This window comes from Xiphophorus maculatus, chromosome 15, assembly GCF_002775205.1.
Source record: "Xiphophorus maculatus strain JP 163 A chromosome 15, X_maculatus-5.0-male, whole genome shotgun sequence".
Classification (NCBI taxonomy): Eukaryota; Metazoa; Chordata; class Actinopteri; order Cyprinodontiformes; family Poeciliidae; genus Xiphophorus; species Xiphophorus maculatus.
In genome coordinates this window covers 7,872,833-7,886,729 of record NC_036457.1, presented here as the reverse complement: position 1 = coordinate 7,886,729, position 13,897 = coordinate 7,872,833, and the positions used below count along the sequence as shown (strand labels likewise).

General features: G+C 36.1%; 1 protein-coding gene across 1 annotated transcript; it reads left to right on the top strand.

Annotated features, from left to right (window-relative positions):
* The first annotated feature begins 842 nt into the window (after positions 1 to 842).
* Positions 843 to 8,575, top strand: slc35f6 (solute carrier family 35 member F6). The gene is made up of 6 exons (XM_005803153.3): positions 843 to 1,030; positions 3,337 to 3,409; positions 4,229 to 4,400; positions 4,603 to 4,818; positions 4,908 to 5,018; positions 6,170 to 8,575. Exons 1-6 carry the CDS (start codon positions 954 to 956, stop codon positions 6,655 to 6,657), a joined length of 1,137 nt encoding a protein of 378 aa, XP_005803210.1. The 5' UTR covers positions 843 to 953; the 3' UTR covers positions 6,658 to 8,575.
* The last annotated feature ends 5,322 nt before the right edge of the window (positions 8,576 to 13,897 follow it).

Genomic DNA, 13,897 nt, shown 5'->3' with positions numbered 1-13,897 from the left:
TTGTGAGAAAGTTCTTACTGAGTTTATGGGTTAATGATAGGTGTGTACCCAAAGAGTCATGGCCCAAGGGCTTTACCTGAAACATGTCAGGCAAGGTCCTGACATGTTTCAGGTCTTTATTTATTTATTTTGCTTATTTTCTGGTCTAATAAATGACAAGGAAACCTAACAACATCAGTAATAGGAGCAGATAATATAACAAAAACTAAAATATGAAAACCAACCAGGAGGTGGCTATTTAATCTGACATGCTAGGCAATGTGATCATAAAAGAAGTTACCAAGAGGGCTGTGGTAATTCTTGAGGAGCTGCAGACGTCCACAACTCTGCTGAGAATCAAATTGGACTTGTATGAAAGAATGGCGAAAAAAGCTGTTCTTGAAAAAATGACATTAAAAGGACTGATATGTAGTTTGCCACAGGCCATGAAAGGCCAACATGTGAAAGAAGGTGCTCTGGTAGCTGATAGATATTTCATCTTCTAAATGTGCAAAACAGGTAGATGGAGGGATGAATCTAATCTAAATATTTCTAATTTTGATTTGTAAAAACAAAATAAGATGAATATTAAATCCTTTTCTACCAACTTCAACGCACGTGGAACATATTAAACCACAAAATGTGAAATGGTGTGACTGGTATGAATACTTTTGCAGTTATTTTGCTCAATTGTAGTATTTAGTAGTGAAATATAAGCAAAAAAAAATACATCTTGGTAGGCATCAATAATCAGAGTTGCAGTTTTCAGTCACTTCAAGTGAAATTTCTGCTATCCGTCATTTCCGGACGTCCGTGAAGGCAGCACGCCGTTAGGTCAGCTGACTGTGAGCTGTCATGTGGTGTTCATAGACAGCGGAGAGTATGCGGAAAGTGCAAGAATAAACAACCGGGCTCCCTTTAAAGAGAGCACACAGCTCGGTGGTTGTGTTACAGGTTCGTTTCCATCCTCCAACATGGCGTGGACAAAATATCAGTTGTTCTTGGCGGGGCTGATGCTCACAACTGGCTCCATCAACACCTTATCCGCAAAGTGAGTAAATGTAACTTTGTTTTATTTATTTAGTTTTTCAAAACAGTGTTATGTGTTTATAGTTAGTTAATTACAGTATACCCGAATAACTTAAATCAGTTTATAACAACATAATAAATTCAACGCTTATTTTCTTCCGTTTTATCCACGTGAATTAGTCGTTATCACCTGTTTCCTACATTAAGTCGTGTTTCAGGTTTTTTTTAACAACACAGATCTAGCTAGCCGTTAGCTGTTGACGCCAAATGGTAAAATACTTCATCTTGTTGTCAAGCTAGGTCCCAAACAACGTTGTCTATTAAGAAGCTTGTGTAAAAAGCATCAGCAGGCGGTGAAATATTGACCCAGATGTTCCTGTTGGTAAGGTGTTGACAGGAAACGGTTGCTAATGAGAAACGAACGACCCAGTTTTTTGTTTGCCATAAATCAGACGTCTAAATCAGAACTGATCTCTTCTAAGATAAAATAAGGCACCTGTGCTGAATAAAGCACGATGAAATATATCTTACTTCTCAGGGCTTCAAATGAATAGCCTTGCTTTGCTAACTATATGGTACAGTGAGGTCAACGCATGACTTGCTGTCATTTGGTCGTAAAATGCTCAGTGTCAAGCATAATATCCAACAATAAAACAAAATGCTAGAATTTGCATTTATGTTTTAGTTCGCTAAATTTTAATTATTACTTTTGAGTGGAAATTATGTCAATTTTACAGGTCTTTATTCACTTAGATAAATACATTTTATTTTTCTTAAAGAAAAGAGTTAAAAGATTATCGAAAATTACATTTGTAAACTAATCTAACTAAAGTTTAATCATTTTAATGACTAATATTTACTACCTTCCAAAATTCCTTTTTATAGTATTGTTTTTTGTGTTCTGCTTTTTAATAAATTACAAGTATGCTTTATTTTTTTAGCCTATTTAATAAGTTTGTCATCATCCAAACAAAATTAGCACATTCCTAATCAGAAATCACTTGCAATAACTAGAGTAGAAAATAATTAATATTTAATTACTATTTTATTATTAAAGATTTATATAGCAAGAATACATTTTGCACTAAAAGAAAAATTAAAACAGAGGCAAAATGATAAATTCCAATTTATTCAAACAACAAACTATGAAATATTCTACTGAAACGTGTTTTATGCCTTCAGTTTCTTTGTCTGAGTTAATCATTTAGTTGTTACATTAAGCTTAAACTCTTCTCTTTAGAACTGTTGTAAAAATAACATTTTTGATTTCAGCATTATTAAAATAGACAGTGAATTAAAACAAAAGTGAACTTTTGCTTTATTTGTTTATGAAGCAGGACTGAAATGTGTCTTGATTGTTACTGATTGGGCATAAAACTAAAATCTGAGGCTAAAGAAGGAACTTTGACTAGAAAAGCCTCATTTGCAGTCTGAGTGTAAAGTTTCAAATGTGACAGACATGCGTTTTTCAGATAGGAGGGTAATCTAAAGTCATAGAATAAGCAGGTTTTCTTGAGTTAGCCTGAAAGTGAAGTACATATGATCAACAATTCTGTTTTTAAATATTAAATCATCTTTTCCTATAGGAACCTATAGAAAGTACATCACATTGGTGAAACCCAACATTTGGCTTTTTTAACTTCTCCAATATTTTGTGATGTCAGCGTTATCCTTCCTGTCTCTCGCTTCCATTTCCTCGTGTCGTGTTCTATTGAAAAACGATACTTGCTTCTAAAAGAACAACAAAAAAAATCCCTGCACTGTTATGTTGCTCAGAGGGAAACTCTGCTACTTACAGGCTAGATTTCACTACAGTCACATGATAGCTTACCTGTCACAGAGCCGCTTCCTGGCAGCAGAGATAGCCGCTCAGTCATTCTGCCGGTGCTTGCATCTTGTTTTAAGTGCTGTAGAAACATATGTAAAAGCAAAGTGACACTGTAAAACAGAAGATTATTGTAGATTTTGATCTGAGTTTAATAGATTTCAAACAAGCATTTGAATCTTGACTGACATGTGAAGACAGGACTCTCACATGTCAGTCATGCTTCTTGTGACTAGCCAAAGGCTTTATGCCGACCTAAGCACTCATTAACCGCACAAGTAAAATGCAACGTCATCACCATTTTGTCTGCCTTTGCAGTGAGTCTGGCCTGCTGTCATCCACTGGGACATTCTTGCTTATATGGCAGACATTATTTTTTATTGGATTTGCTTCCTGACATCTTTTGGAAACTTTTGAAGTCTAGTCGAAACATTCGCCACTGTCATGCTTTACGTTACTCATGTGTCAATAATCAATCTGCATGATGTGTTTTTCTCTGACAGATGGGCTGACATGTTCTCAGCAAAGGGTTGCCATGGTAACCCTGAACACGCCTTTTCCCATCCATTTGTACAGGTACAGTAATATGCTTTAAATGACAACATTTTATAGCAGAGATGATTGAAATTTGTATTCACAGAAATGGGCACATATTATGTATAAAAGTGTCAAATATAAACTGGTTGTCTATCTGAAGTATTTTCAACTTATTGTACTTATTATATTCTTCTGCACTGAAGAATCAGTGTTAACTGAGCGGTGTAGGTCTTTTCCACCTTTTGAAATTCTGTTCACAATCAAAGTGAGATTTACACTGGACTATTAACCAGTGTAACCTCATAAATGAGGCAGGAGAACAACTTCTTCTGTAAAGTATTATCACAAAGGAATACCTGGGAACCGCAAAGAAATATGTTAAGAAATATCAACAAGTCACATCAAAATAGAGCAGAAAAATGCTAGCATTAGCCACTTCAGTAAACTGCTGTGCAGGGAAACATTGTCAGCAGAAGTGAGATTTAAGTATACCAAAGATTATGGCTCCATCTGCAGAAACATATATAACTTTAAAAACACAATGCTTTCCTGTAGAAACTCCATTTGGGACAAAATATCTGTCACAGAAAACTGACACTGCAGCATCTAAAACACCACTTGTAGATTCATACATATAGGATGGAGTGTATATTAACACATGCTACAGTTGAGGTTTTTACCATGCTCATGTCATTGGTTTAATTAACAGTAAGGAAGAATAAGACTGGGACTCAAATGTTTGAATCATATGTTTTTGTCATGCTGCAGCTTTTTGTTCCTAAAAACCACATGGTGCATCTTACAGTTGCTGAGTAAATTAAATCACTGGTGAATCTGTCTTTCTCTCTCTCTTTCCAGGCTGTGGGAATGTTTCTGGGCGAGTTCAGCTGTCTCGCCGTCTTCTACATCTTGCTGTGCCATGACAGACGCAGCCCAGAGCCAAGAATGAACATCGGCCAGAGCTTCAACCCTCTACTCTTCTTCCCTCCTGCAATGTGTGACATGACAGCCACGTCCATCATGTATGTTGGTAAGTTCAGCAGAACTGGTTCGTATGGTTTGTTTGCTGGTTCAGTCAAGAAGACTGATTGGAAATGTACAATTTCTATCAGACATTAAGAATCAATAATTCATTTCTCTTCATTATTAATTGGATAAAATAACGTTTTGCAGTTTATCTGCATTCATTAAATTCTGGAATCTTGTTTGCAGAACTGTGTTTTTTCTTCTAGCTCTCAACATGACGAGCGCCTCCAGTTTCCAGATGCTTCGCGGCGCCGTCATCATCTTCACCGGTCTCCTGTCTGTAGCTTTTCTGGGTCGTCGGCTCGCACCCAGTCAGTGGCTCGGCATCTTCGTCACCATCCTCGGCCTGGTGGTAGTGGGACTCGCCGACTTTGTTAGTGGCCACAGAGATGACTCCCACAAGCTCAATGATGTCATCACAGGTAAAAAACTTTTTCAAAATCCTTACATAAAGACAAAATGTTTTTAATTAGATTTAAAATACAGTTAAAGTCCACCTTCTGCTCTGCAGGTGATCTCCTGATCATCATGGCTCAGATCATCGTTTCGGTGCAGATGGTGCTGGAGGAAAAGTTTGTCTACAAGCATGATGTGCATCCTCTTCGAGCCGTTGGAACTGAAGGTAAACAAGTTAATAAGTAAGCTACAACAACAAAAGTGATGTTATAATAATCTTTAAAAAAGTTCACTAATTCAGCACTTTGGACAGTGATGTGAATACGAAAATACATACCAGACAGGTCAGGGACAAGGAATCAATTGGATAACAAGTCATCTACTGATAATCGTGGCAAAAAGCCTGAAAGAAAACTATCTCCAAAATTGACTTATTTGTGATTATTTGGATTTTAAGTTTATATTGGTCATTTACTGGGTATTGACTGCGTCTGAACTGTTACTTGACGCATTAGTTTGTCTGACGACACTTTGTAAGCTTTATGGAATTTCATGTAGCCTTTGTTTGCAATTATATAATCATCTTAGAGCTGAGAAGCCAAGCACAAATGCACCTTCAAGGTCTTCTCTCAGCTATCAGTAGGCCTGTTGCAACAAAAACATTTCTGTTTCACAGTCCAATGACTGCATGTGTGGAAAGGCAGCCTGACCACAGTATTAGCATATACAGTATATGGCCAACGAGATTGCATGCCTAAGTCCAGCCTATTGTGCCCAAGAAAATAAATTTCCTAATGCAAATTAAATACATGAAGAAGTACTTCTATACATCTACAGGTATGAATTGATGCATGATGTCCCCTAGCCAATAACTCCATGTTGTTCCCAAAGAAATCAACCATAACTTACTAGTTTTCAAATACTGGACTATTGCTCATAATCATTAAAATCTCAAAATGTTAATGCTCTGAGTTTTATGTAATGTTCTATATTTGCAAAACCCAAATTCTTATAAAAAATAAAAAAAACTTTGACCGTCCCCCAAATATTGGAGCCCTGGGCGATAGTCCCTGTTTGTAATGCCGGGCCCAGCAGGGATAAAAATGCTGATAGAGGTAAAAACAGAAAGAAAACCTGTTAGAGGCCTGCAAAGATTCAACAATATAAATTGCAAAATCATTTATTATTTCCTTTTGATTTCATAAATTCTGTATGTGTAAAAATCCTGATAAAATGATCTCAGCAGCTGTAACAAGTTTCTTTGGTATGCACCACTCAAGTCACAAAAACTTTTGTTTTTTAGGGGAATTTTTAGCCAAGATTAATTTGATTTCACTTAAACAGCTGGTTGATTAAATGTGTGTTTTCTATCCTTAGGTTTGTTTGGTTTTGTCGTCCTTTCCCTGCTGCTCATCCCCATGTACTTCATCCACGTCGGGAACTTCAGCGACAATCCTCGGCAGGTCCTGGAGGACGCGCTGGACGCCTTCTGTCAGATTGGATACAAGCCCCTCATCCTTTTGGCTCTCCTGGGCAACACGGTCAGCATCGCCTTCTTCAACTTCGCCGGGATCAGCGTCACCAAGGAGATCAGCGCCACCACCCGGATGGTGTTGGACAGCCTGCGTACGCTGGTCATCTGGGTGGTGAGCCTGGCGCTGGGCTGGGAGCAGTTTCACGGCCTGCAGGTTCTGGGATTTGTGGTCCTGCTGACAGGCACGGCGCTCTACAACGGACTGCACCGCCCCCTGCTGGCCAGGATACCGTGGTGCGCCGCCAGGATGAACCTGGACGATGAAGGCAGCGATGCGGAAAGAGAGAGACTGCTGAATGATGGAAGGGTGCTGGCCAGTGAAGACACATAAACTGAGCTGAAACACTCGGCAAAACAGTTCCACAGAAACTGCAGCTCTTATAAATGCTGTCAGACGTTTTTTACGCATTTTCTGTTCATGCCTCAGGTTTTTACTGATCTCATAAAATGCTGTAGTATGAAACTAATTTTTAAAGTAATACTTTAACATTTTGGGGGGGGGGGAACTTTCTTTTCTTGCAGAGAACTTTAAAAGTTTACTGACAACACTTTCTTAAAGGCGAATCAATTTGACTTCATACATTTATTCAGGAAGAAAAAAAAAACAAAGTCACTGCTGGCACACTCATCGGTCCTCCCGCTGTGAATAATTTGTACAATCCCCTTTTATCTGTAGAATAGCACTTACTCTTCTTCTATAACATGTACACACTTATAACAGGTTTTCTACAGGATTTAGGTTTGAGAGGGGAAAAAAGGTTAATTTTGTGTCTGTTGAACCCTTTCTGTGTTGTCTGGGTTAATATGCTGCTGAGAGACTCATTGACTATCTTTAATCTTTTAATCTGAGTTTTATTTAAATTGTCTTGGTATTTCGAAGAGTTAATATTGGGATGCTCTCTGAGATTACATGGGCAAAATCTCGGCTAAATAAGTGCTAAATAAACCACTTATTTAGCAGTGCTAAATAAAACCCACAGCTTTATTTAGCTGTGAGCTAAATAACAGCCAAAGCACTGCTTTTCCAATGCAGTGCTTTTCCAAATTATTATTCTTTATTTTAAATTAAAGCCAGTTTACTGGCATCACTCCTAAATAACTGCTCAGCATGTAGATAAAGTTTTTTGCTTGTTACAGAGTCTTGGGAGCCCCATGATACAAGTGGAAGTTATACCAGATAAAAGTGCTTAGAAATCCTGATTCGCATAAAAATGTAAAGACAGAGAAATTTAAATTGACTTTAACTGGATTTTAAAAGCGTCTTGTTCTTTTGGTGAGAAGTTAGGAAGATTTACAGACATTGATTTGGGTATTGTGTTTCTTATACTACCAGTTTCTTTGTTGCATTTATTTTTCTTTGTAACTGGAAGAAGGCTTCCAGGTTTGAGGTCAAACCTCAAGCATTAATTAATGTCAACATTAATTAATGTCAATGTTGACATTAATTATTCTGCAATGTGAATAATTTGTTCTTGTCCCAAAATGTCAGACAATTACAAGCTAGAAATGGAAGACGTGGAAAGGCTTGAACATCACAACGTTTTAAAGGGAGTGTTTCTGTGTAAGAGGAACTTTTAGTTTCTTAGACATTCTTAAAGAAGCCAAAAAAATGTTTTGTGTAGTTTTTTCTAATTATTTTTGCTCTTTCATTTTTAGAAAAGAAGCTCGGGAATTTAGTTTGTTGGTATTTGGAGCAAAAATCCTAGAGTGCACTTTTGTGGAATAAAAAACCTGCCCACATGACTTCTTTTTCTGTATTTTTAAATTTTGTTTCAAGTCAGACAGTCATCTCATCATGTGTCAAGTCTGAAATAAGTAAATTTCATTTGTTGTGCCAAGTTTTCTGCTTGTATATGGGCAGTCATTATGTTTCCTTGTAGACAGCACTACAGGTATTTCAGAAAAAAGTATTGCCAATTTTTTAAAATCCCAGTTGGGATGATTCCTAAAATTAACAACGTGGATATGATTGAAAACTCTGACATGTTTTATTTTTCAGAGCTTCAAGAGTGTCCTGTTATTGACTGTACAATGAAGAATAAAAAAAGGGAACTTTTATGTGCATGTGTTAAAGTTGAAGATTTTATAGAATAAAACATGCACAAAAATCCCACACTTACATTTCACAAGTAAAGATTTAGGGCCTTTAAGTTTTTAGATAATTTTAAATTGAATGCATCATCAATTTAGCTATAAAGTAAGACTTTTGAATATGCTGAATAATAATAAACATGTATCTTAAAAAGACATTCAGCTGTGATGTTTTTTTTCTTCTCTGCATGACATTAGTATATACACTGCTTTGCTTGGACAACTTCTTTGCATGGACAAAGTTGTCCATGCAAAGAAGAATGGACAACTTCCCTATTTTCTTATCTCGTTGTGCAAAACTGGTAGCGATGACGCCAACAAAGTCTCAGCTGTATTTGAAGAGACAGGCGGTTCTTCAAAGTTTCAACTCAAAAAGTTGAATACAAAAGCACATATCTCTCTTATAAAGCTATTTTTCAAAATTGAAAACCATCCATATGTTTCTATTTCACAATTATGTTCTGTTTGGTTTTGGTATATCCTATGTAATCATAATAATTTATATTTAATTCATGAGTACAATGTGACACAATGTGGTAAAGTTTCAGGTTTATGGACATTTTGCAAACTATAATAATTAATTTCATAATACTGAATATTGAAGAAACACTAGGCTCTAATGTCACTTTCTTAAGCTAATCAGCTCCAAAGATCCTTTTCATGCTTTAGTGGAGATCAAAGGTCAAATCCAGAGATCCCCAGAGAACTGTATGTGAAACCATGATGAATTTAATTGAGCGAGACAGAGGAGCATGTGTTAACTGACCACACACACACATGCTGATTGGTTTTAATTTGGTGCATTACAAAGGAGCTCCAACTCAAAATGCCACACACCATGTTTTCATCTGCTAAGCCTGTTTTTGTGCTCTGTATGCTGACATAAAGTTGACTCTCCACATATTATTGAGCTGTCAGCTGATTGTACTGTTCACAGAGACTTCAAGTAACTGAAAAGATACTGAGATTTGCATATGTTGGAACATTTTTCCACATGTTTGTTTGATCTTTGAACATGTGTGAGAGAGAGAAAAGCACCAGTATGTGCTGCAGGTGTTTGTGAGGAACACCTGCAGCTGTCCCCACTAATCAATCCAAGCAGGCTTGTCTGAGTTCAACGAAGCTCAAAAACCTCCATTTATTACTTAATACTAAGTCAAGCTCAAAAGCCCTTTGCACATGGTGGAGCACAACATTTTATGACATGAAATTGAATTTAAAAGTCTTTGCTTGAAGCTGTGGAGAGAAACTGTTTGCACAGATCAAAGCTCTGCCCACTAATGAATGTACGGCAGTTATTTATTAAAAGCAAGTTTTTTTATGCTTAGTTTCTTTAAAAGTGCTAGCCAGTGCTTCCTCTTAACCAAACTAAAATATTTCAGAACAAAGTGCAGTGTTTTCTGCACTTTTTCTACCTCAAATTGAAGCTGACCGATACAGTCACGTTAGTTTAAATTGGGTTTCTGCCATTGAGTCAGGGTTAAAAACACACCGATGAATTTAATTGACTCAGACAAGTCTTATTGTTCTGACATATTTTAAATAAATATTTCCATTTAAATACAGAACAGTACTTTTTCCTGAGAATAAACTAATCACTATTTGGCTCTGTAGACATTTGTCTATGGGTATAAGTGCAAGAAAAAAAGACAGGTCTAATTTCTAATCATTTGAAAACCAGCTATCATTTTACTTACAGCTCATAATTTTGCCCCACTTTGTGTTGGTCAATCACATATGGTCGTAATAAAATACATTACTGTTGATGGCTGTAACTTTACAAAATGTGTAAAGGTTAGGGTGTGTGAACACCTTTAAAACAATATGTATCCACTGTGGATTTCACACAGGGATGGTAATGGAAATGTTCTCTTGCAGCGAATTGTTTATTTTCTTCTACAGAACTGAACATGTAAGTGAGACAGCTCTCAACTCTGGTCTATATGTCTGCTAAAAGTATTTATTAAACTGATGTTAATATGAAGCAACATTATTATTAGTTTCACAACTTTGGACATTTTTAGTGCCACACCGGCACACAACTACTACTTTAAAAATATCATAATAGAATAGCAGTAAAGTCTCTGCAGTGTCTGTCATAGCCACTGGGTGGCGGTGTTTCGCTAAAAAAAAGAAAATCTCGTCCTTGATTTGTACCTTAATATCCCCAAGCAATAAAAAAATCGGAAATTGCATGGTAAGCGCTGCGCAGTGTGACATTTACATCGTGCTTTAAAAAAATGACATCTAAAATATTAGCTAAACTTCAACATCTAGATTTACAGTTAAACTAACACAGACACGTGTCTTGTGCATGAGGATTTTAATTAAAAAGGTAACATATAGTACGAGCTAACGGCCTTGTATTTGCCCAAAAAATGTCCTCATTCTGCTGTTGACAGCAGCTGGATCTGAACCCGCAGCCTCTCACATATAAATAAAATAATAGATATAAAAGATGGACAAAACAACATAAACGACCCTCCAGGGACAGAGCGGGGAAAACCATTTCCAGTAGCTGTTGGCGGGACAAACTTGTCCCATAGGATAATGTGGACTGTCCCATGAGACAAACAGATAGATAGATAGATAGATAGATAGATAGATAGATAGATAGATAGATAGATAGATAGATAGATAGATAGATAGATAGATAGATAGATAGATAGATAGATAGATAGATAGATAGATAGATAGATAGATAGCAGCGATGACGCATATTTAATTCAAGAACTAAAAATGTTATCCATTTTTCTGTGACCTGGAGTTTGAGGGTTTCAAATTCATTTATTTGCAGTTCACAAAAAATAATAAAAATATTACAATAAAAATATATCATATTTAAATTTTATGTTTTTTAACGTATAATTTGGCATTGTTGTTCTTATTAGAATAAAGAAATTATCCGAGCAGATCTGCTTATGATGGGAGCTTAATATGACTCTATCCAATTAGTTTATATATATATACGGGAACAGCTTACGGTTCCTGCGCGTTAACCGTGGATTAATGCTGTTAATGCGCAGTGCAGGGCTGCAGAGCCGCAAGAAGCGACTAATCTGTAATGCAAACACACGGATGTCCCCACGTCTCCAAGTCACTATTATATTTAAAAGCTCCCACTAAAGCAAACCATCCTCAAGTTGTTTATAACTGAGGGTGGGCTGAGGTGAGTGTGGCTAGTCTACCACTCCAATGTCCAGCTAATGTCCACTTCATGGTTTTAATTTGGCCGAGCTGGGAGTGATGGGGGGTCTGTCCTCCCTCATTCCGAAACCACTTCAAGATGTTCTTCGTTATTTACTGGACATTAATCTATTGTTTTCATTCATGTAAAAAAACTACTGGTGATCTAATAAACCTGTTGCTAGTTATTGATAATAACATTATTCCAAAAAAAGAGTTTTTTTTGTTTAAGCCTATCGAGATTAAAATGACATTTTCTCCGAGCTTTCAAATTATTAGGTTTATTTCAGGCTAAAGTCACATAAAAATAATGGTGCAAACATTTTGTTAGAGCATAAAACTTATGAAATGTAAAGAAATAACATAACTCCACGTTTTACGTTTTTTTTTTGATAAATATTTTTACATGAATAAAAACCGCTATATTTTAAATGTCAGTTAAATATTCTAATAATAAGGATCCATTAAACATTTTAAGTAAATAATTCCAGTTAAATATTTTAAGGTTGAAGACTGCATTTTGAACCTGCGAGAACATATAACATTCATTTAAACTATTTATTTATTTTAAGTGCACAAATAAAGGAGACATAATATGTGTTAATAATTTCTTTCAGTTTATTCCATAAGACAAAAAATAATCTTTACTTGTTCTACAAATACACTTTTTTCATATCTAACAGCATTGTCAGCTAAATTTATATTTATAAATGCTAAGATAAATTTTTTTTAGTATAAAGTATTAAACAGAAAGCCATCATCCTTATTGGATATATATTTTCAAACAAAAACAGACGATAGTCAAATCTGTTTAAGGTGAAAAAATAAATGAGGTCCACATTTGCAGAAATGAGATTTTAGACACTGGGGGGAGCTGCTTGTACAGTCACAGCCTTCAAACACTCATTAATGCTTCTACATAATGTTGCTGGAACATTTTATGTGCCACAAGAAGACCTTGTTCACTAATTTATTCATAACTAATATTTGTACTCTCAGGCAACTTAAACCGATCAAACTTAATTAACCAAAACACAGAATTTATATTTATTTGACATTAATATGTAGGTGTTAAATATGTGCAACAAGTGTGAAAATATATGACTGCTGAAAGGCCTTCCTCTATTGTCCAAAGTCTTAATTAAAGTGAGTAGGCATATCATTAGACATAAACCAGATAAGAGAGACAGACAGTTGTTTGACATTTTGAATTTGCTTTAGTTTAAGTGAAAACTGTCTTCACTGAACCTCTGAGAGAGTTCATGGTCTCATAGATGTGATGTGCTCAGGGTCACATAAACGGGACAATCATGTTTTGAATTGACTTTAGACGTAGCCCTCTCTTCATCTCTCTCTTCTCTCTATGGAAATGATGGCAGCGTGCCATACAGAAGTCTGTGTACAATGGCCCAGGTCCCATTAAATCTGCGAAAGTTCCTTCCTGAGGTAAACATTGCCAGAAATAGTAATCCTGGCCCGAACTGGATGGGGCTCTTACAGGAGGGGAGCAATAATTCTCAGTGTAATAATGGGAATCGCTTGATTCTGCCCAGCTGCGTGGGTCGCAAACAGTCCGAGGTCCTCATTCAGTTTTTTTTTTCTTCTTCTCCTTCTGATAAGGCTTCCTGAAAAACACGGAGGGAGCAATTAGGCGACAACAATAGAGGCTTTAAACTTCGGGTAGTGCACAGTTGCACGCCTTTGTTTTCATCTACAATGAGCATGTGACTCATAAAAGCTTCAACATTGTGTTTTCATGGTGTTTGTTTAGTCTCTGATTAGCTTCATGGCAGAGTATGAACGCAAGGCTGTCAAGTCAATTAGGCAAGAATGTTGCTCCATTTCAAAAACGCTGTGACCTCTTATGGAAATGATGATCTGAACTTCTGCTTTTTCTTTGATAATCTTTGGTGTTTAGAAGGTGTGTTGAAATCTGAATAGCATTAAAAGCAAAAACAGAGCCAGGCTAATACACAAAATCAAGCACAAATAGTCACAAGCTCAAAGATTTAAACATAAGGATAATTATATTAGATAGCATTTCTCTATAGTTTCTACTTTATAACTAGAATATTTATATTATCTGCAAGCCCCAGTTTTCATGAAGAGACACAACATTATGATCTGACGGAAGAGAATACACCTGTTTCCATTATATTTTTATTTCAGAAAGAAAGAAATATTGTGTTTTTTGTCTTAAGAGTTTATTTTTTAATATATTTTCAATTCACTGTAAAAGGATCCAAATAGAGTTAATGTAAAAAGTGATAAAACTCTTCCCTGTTGGATTTAAG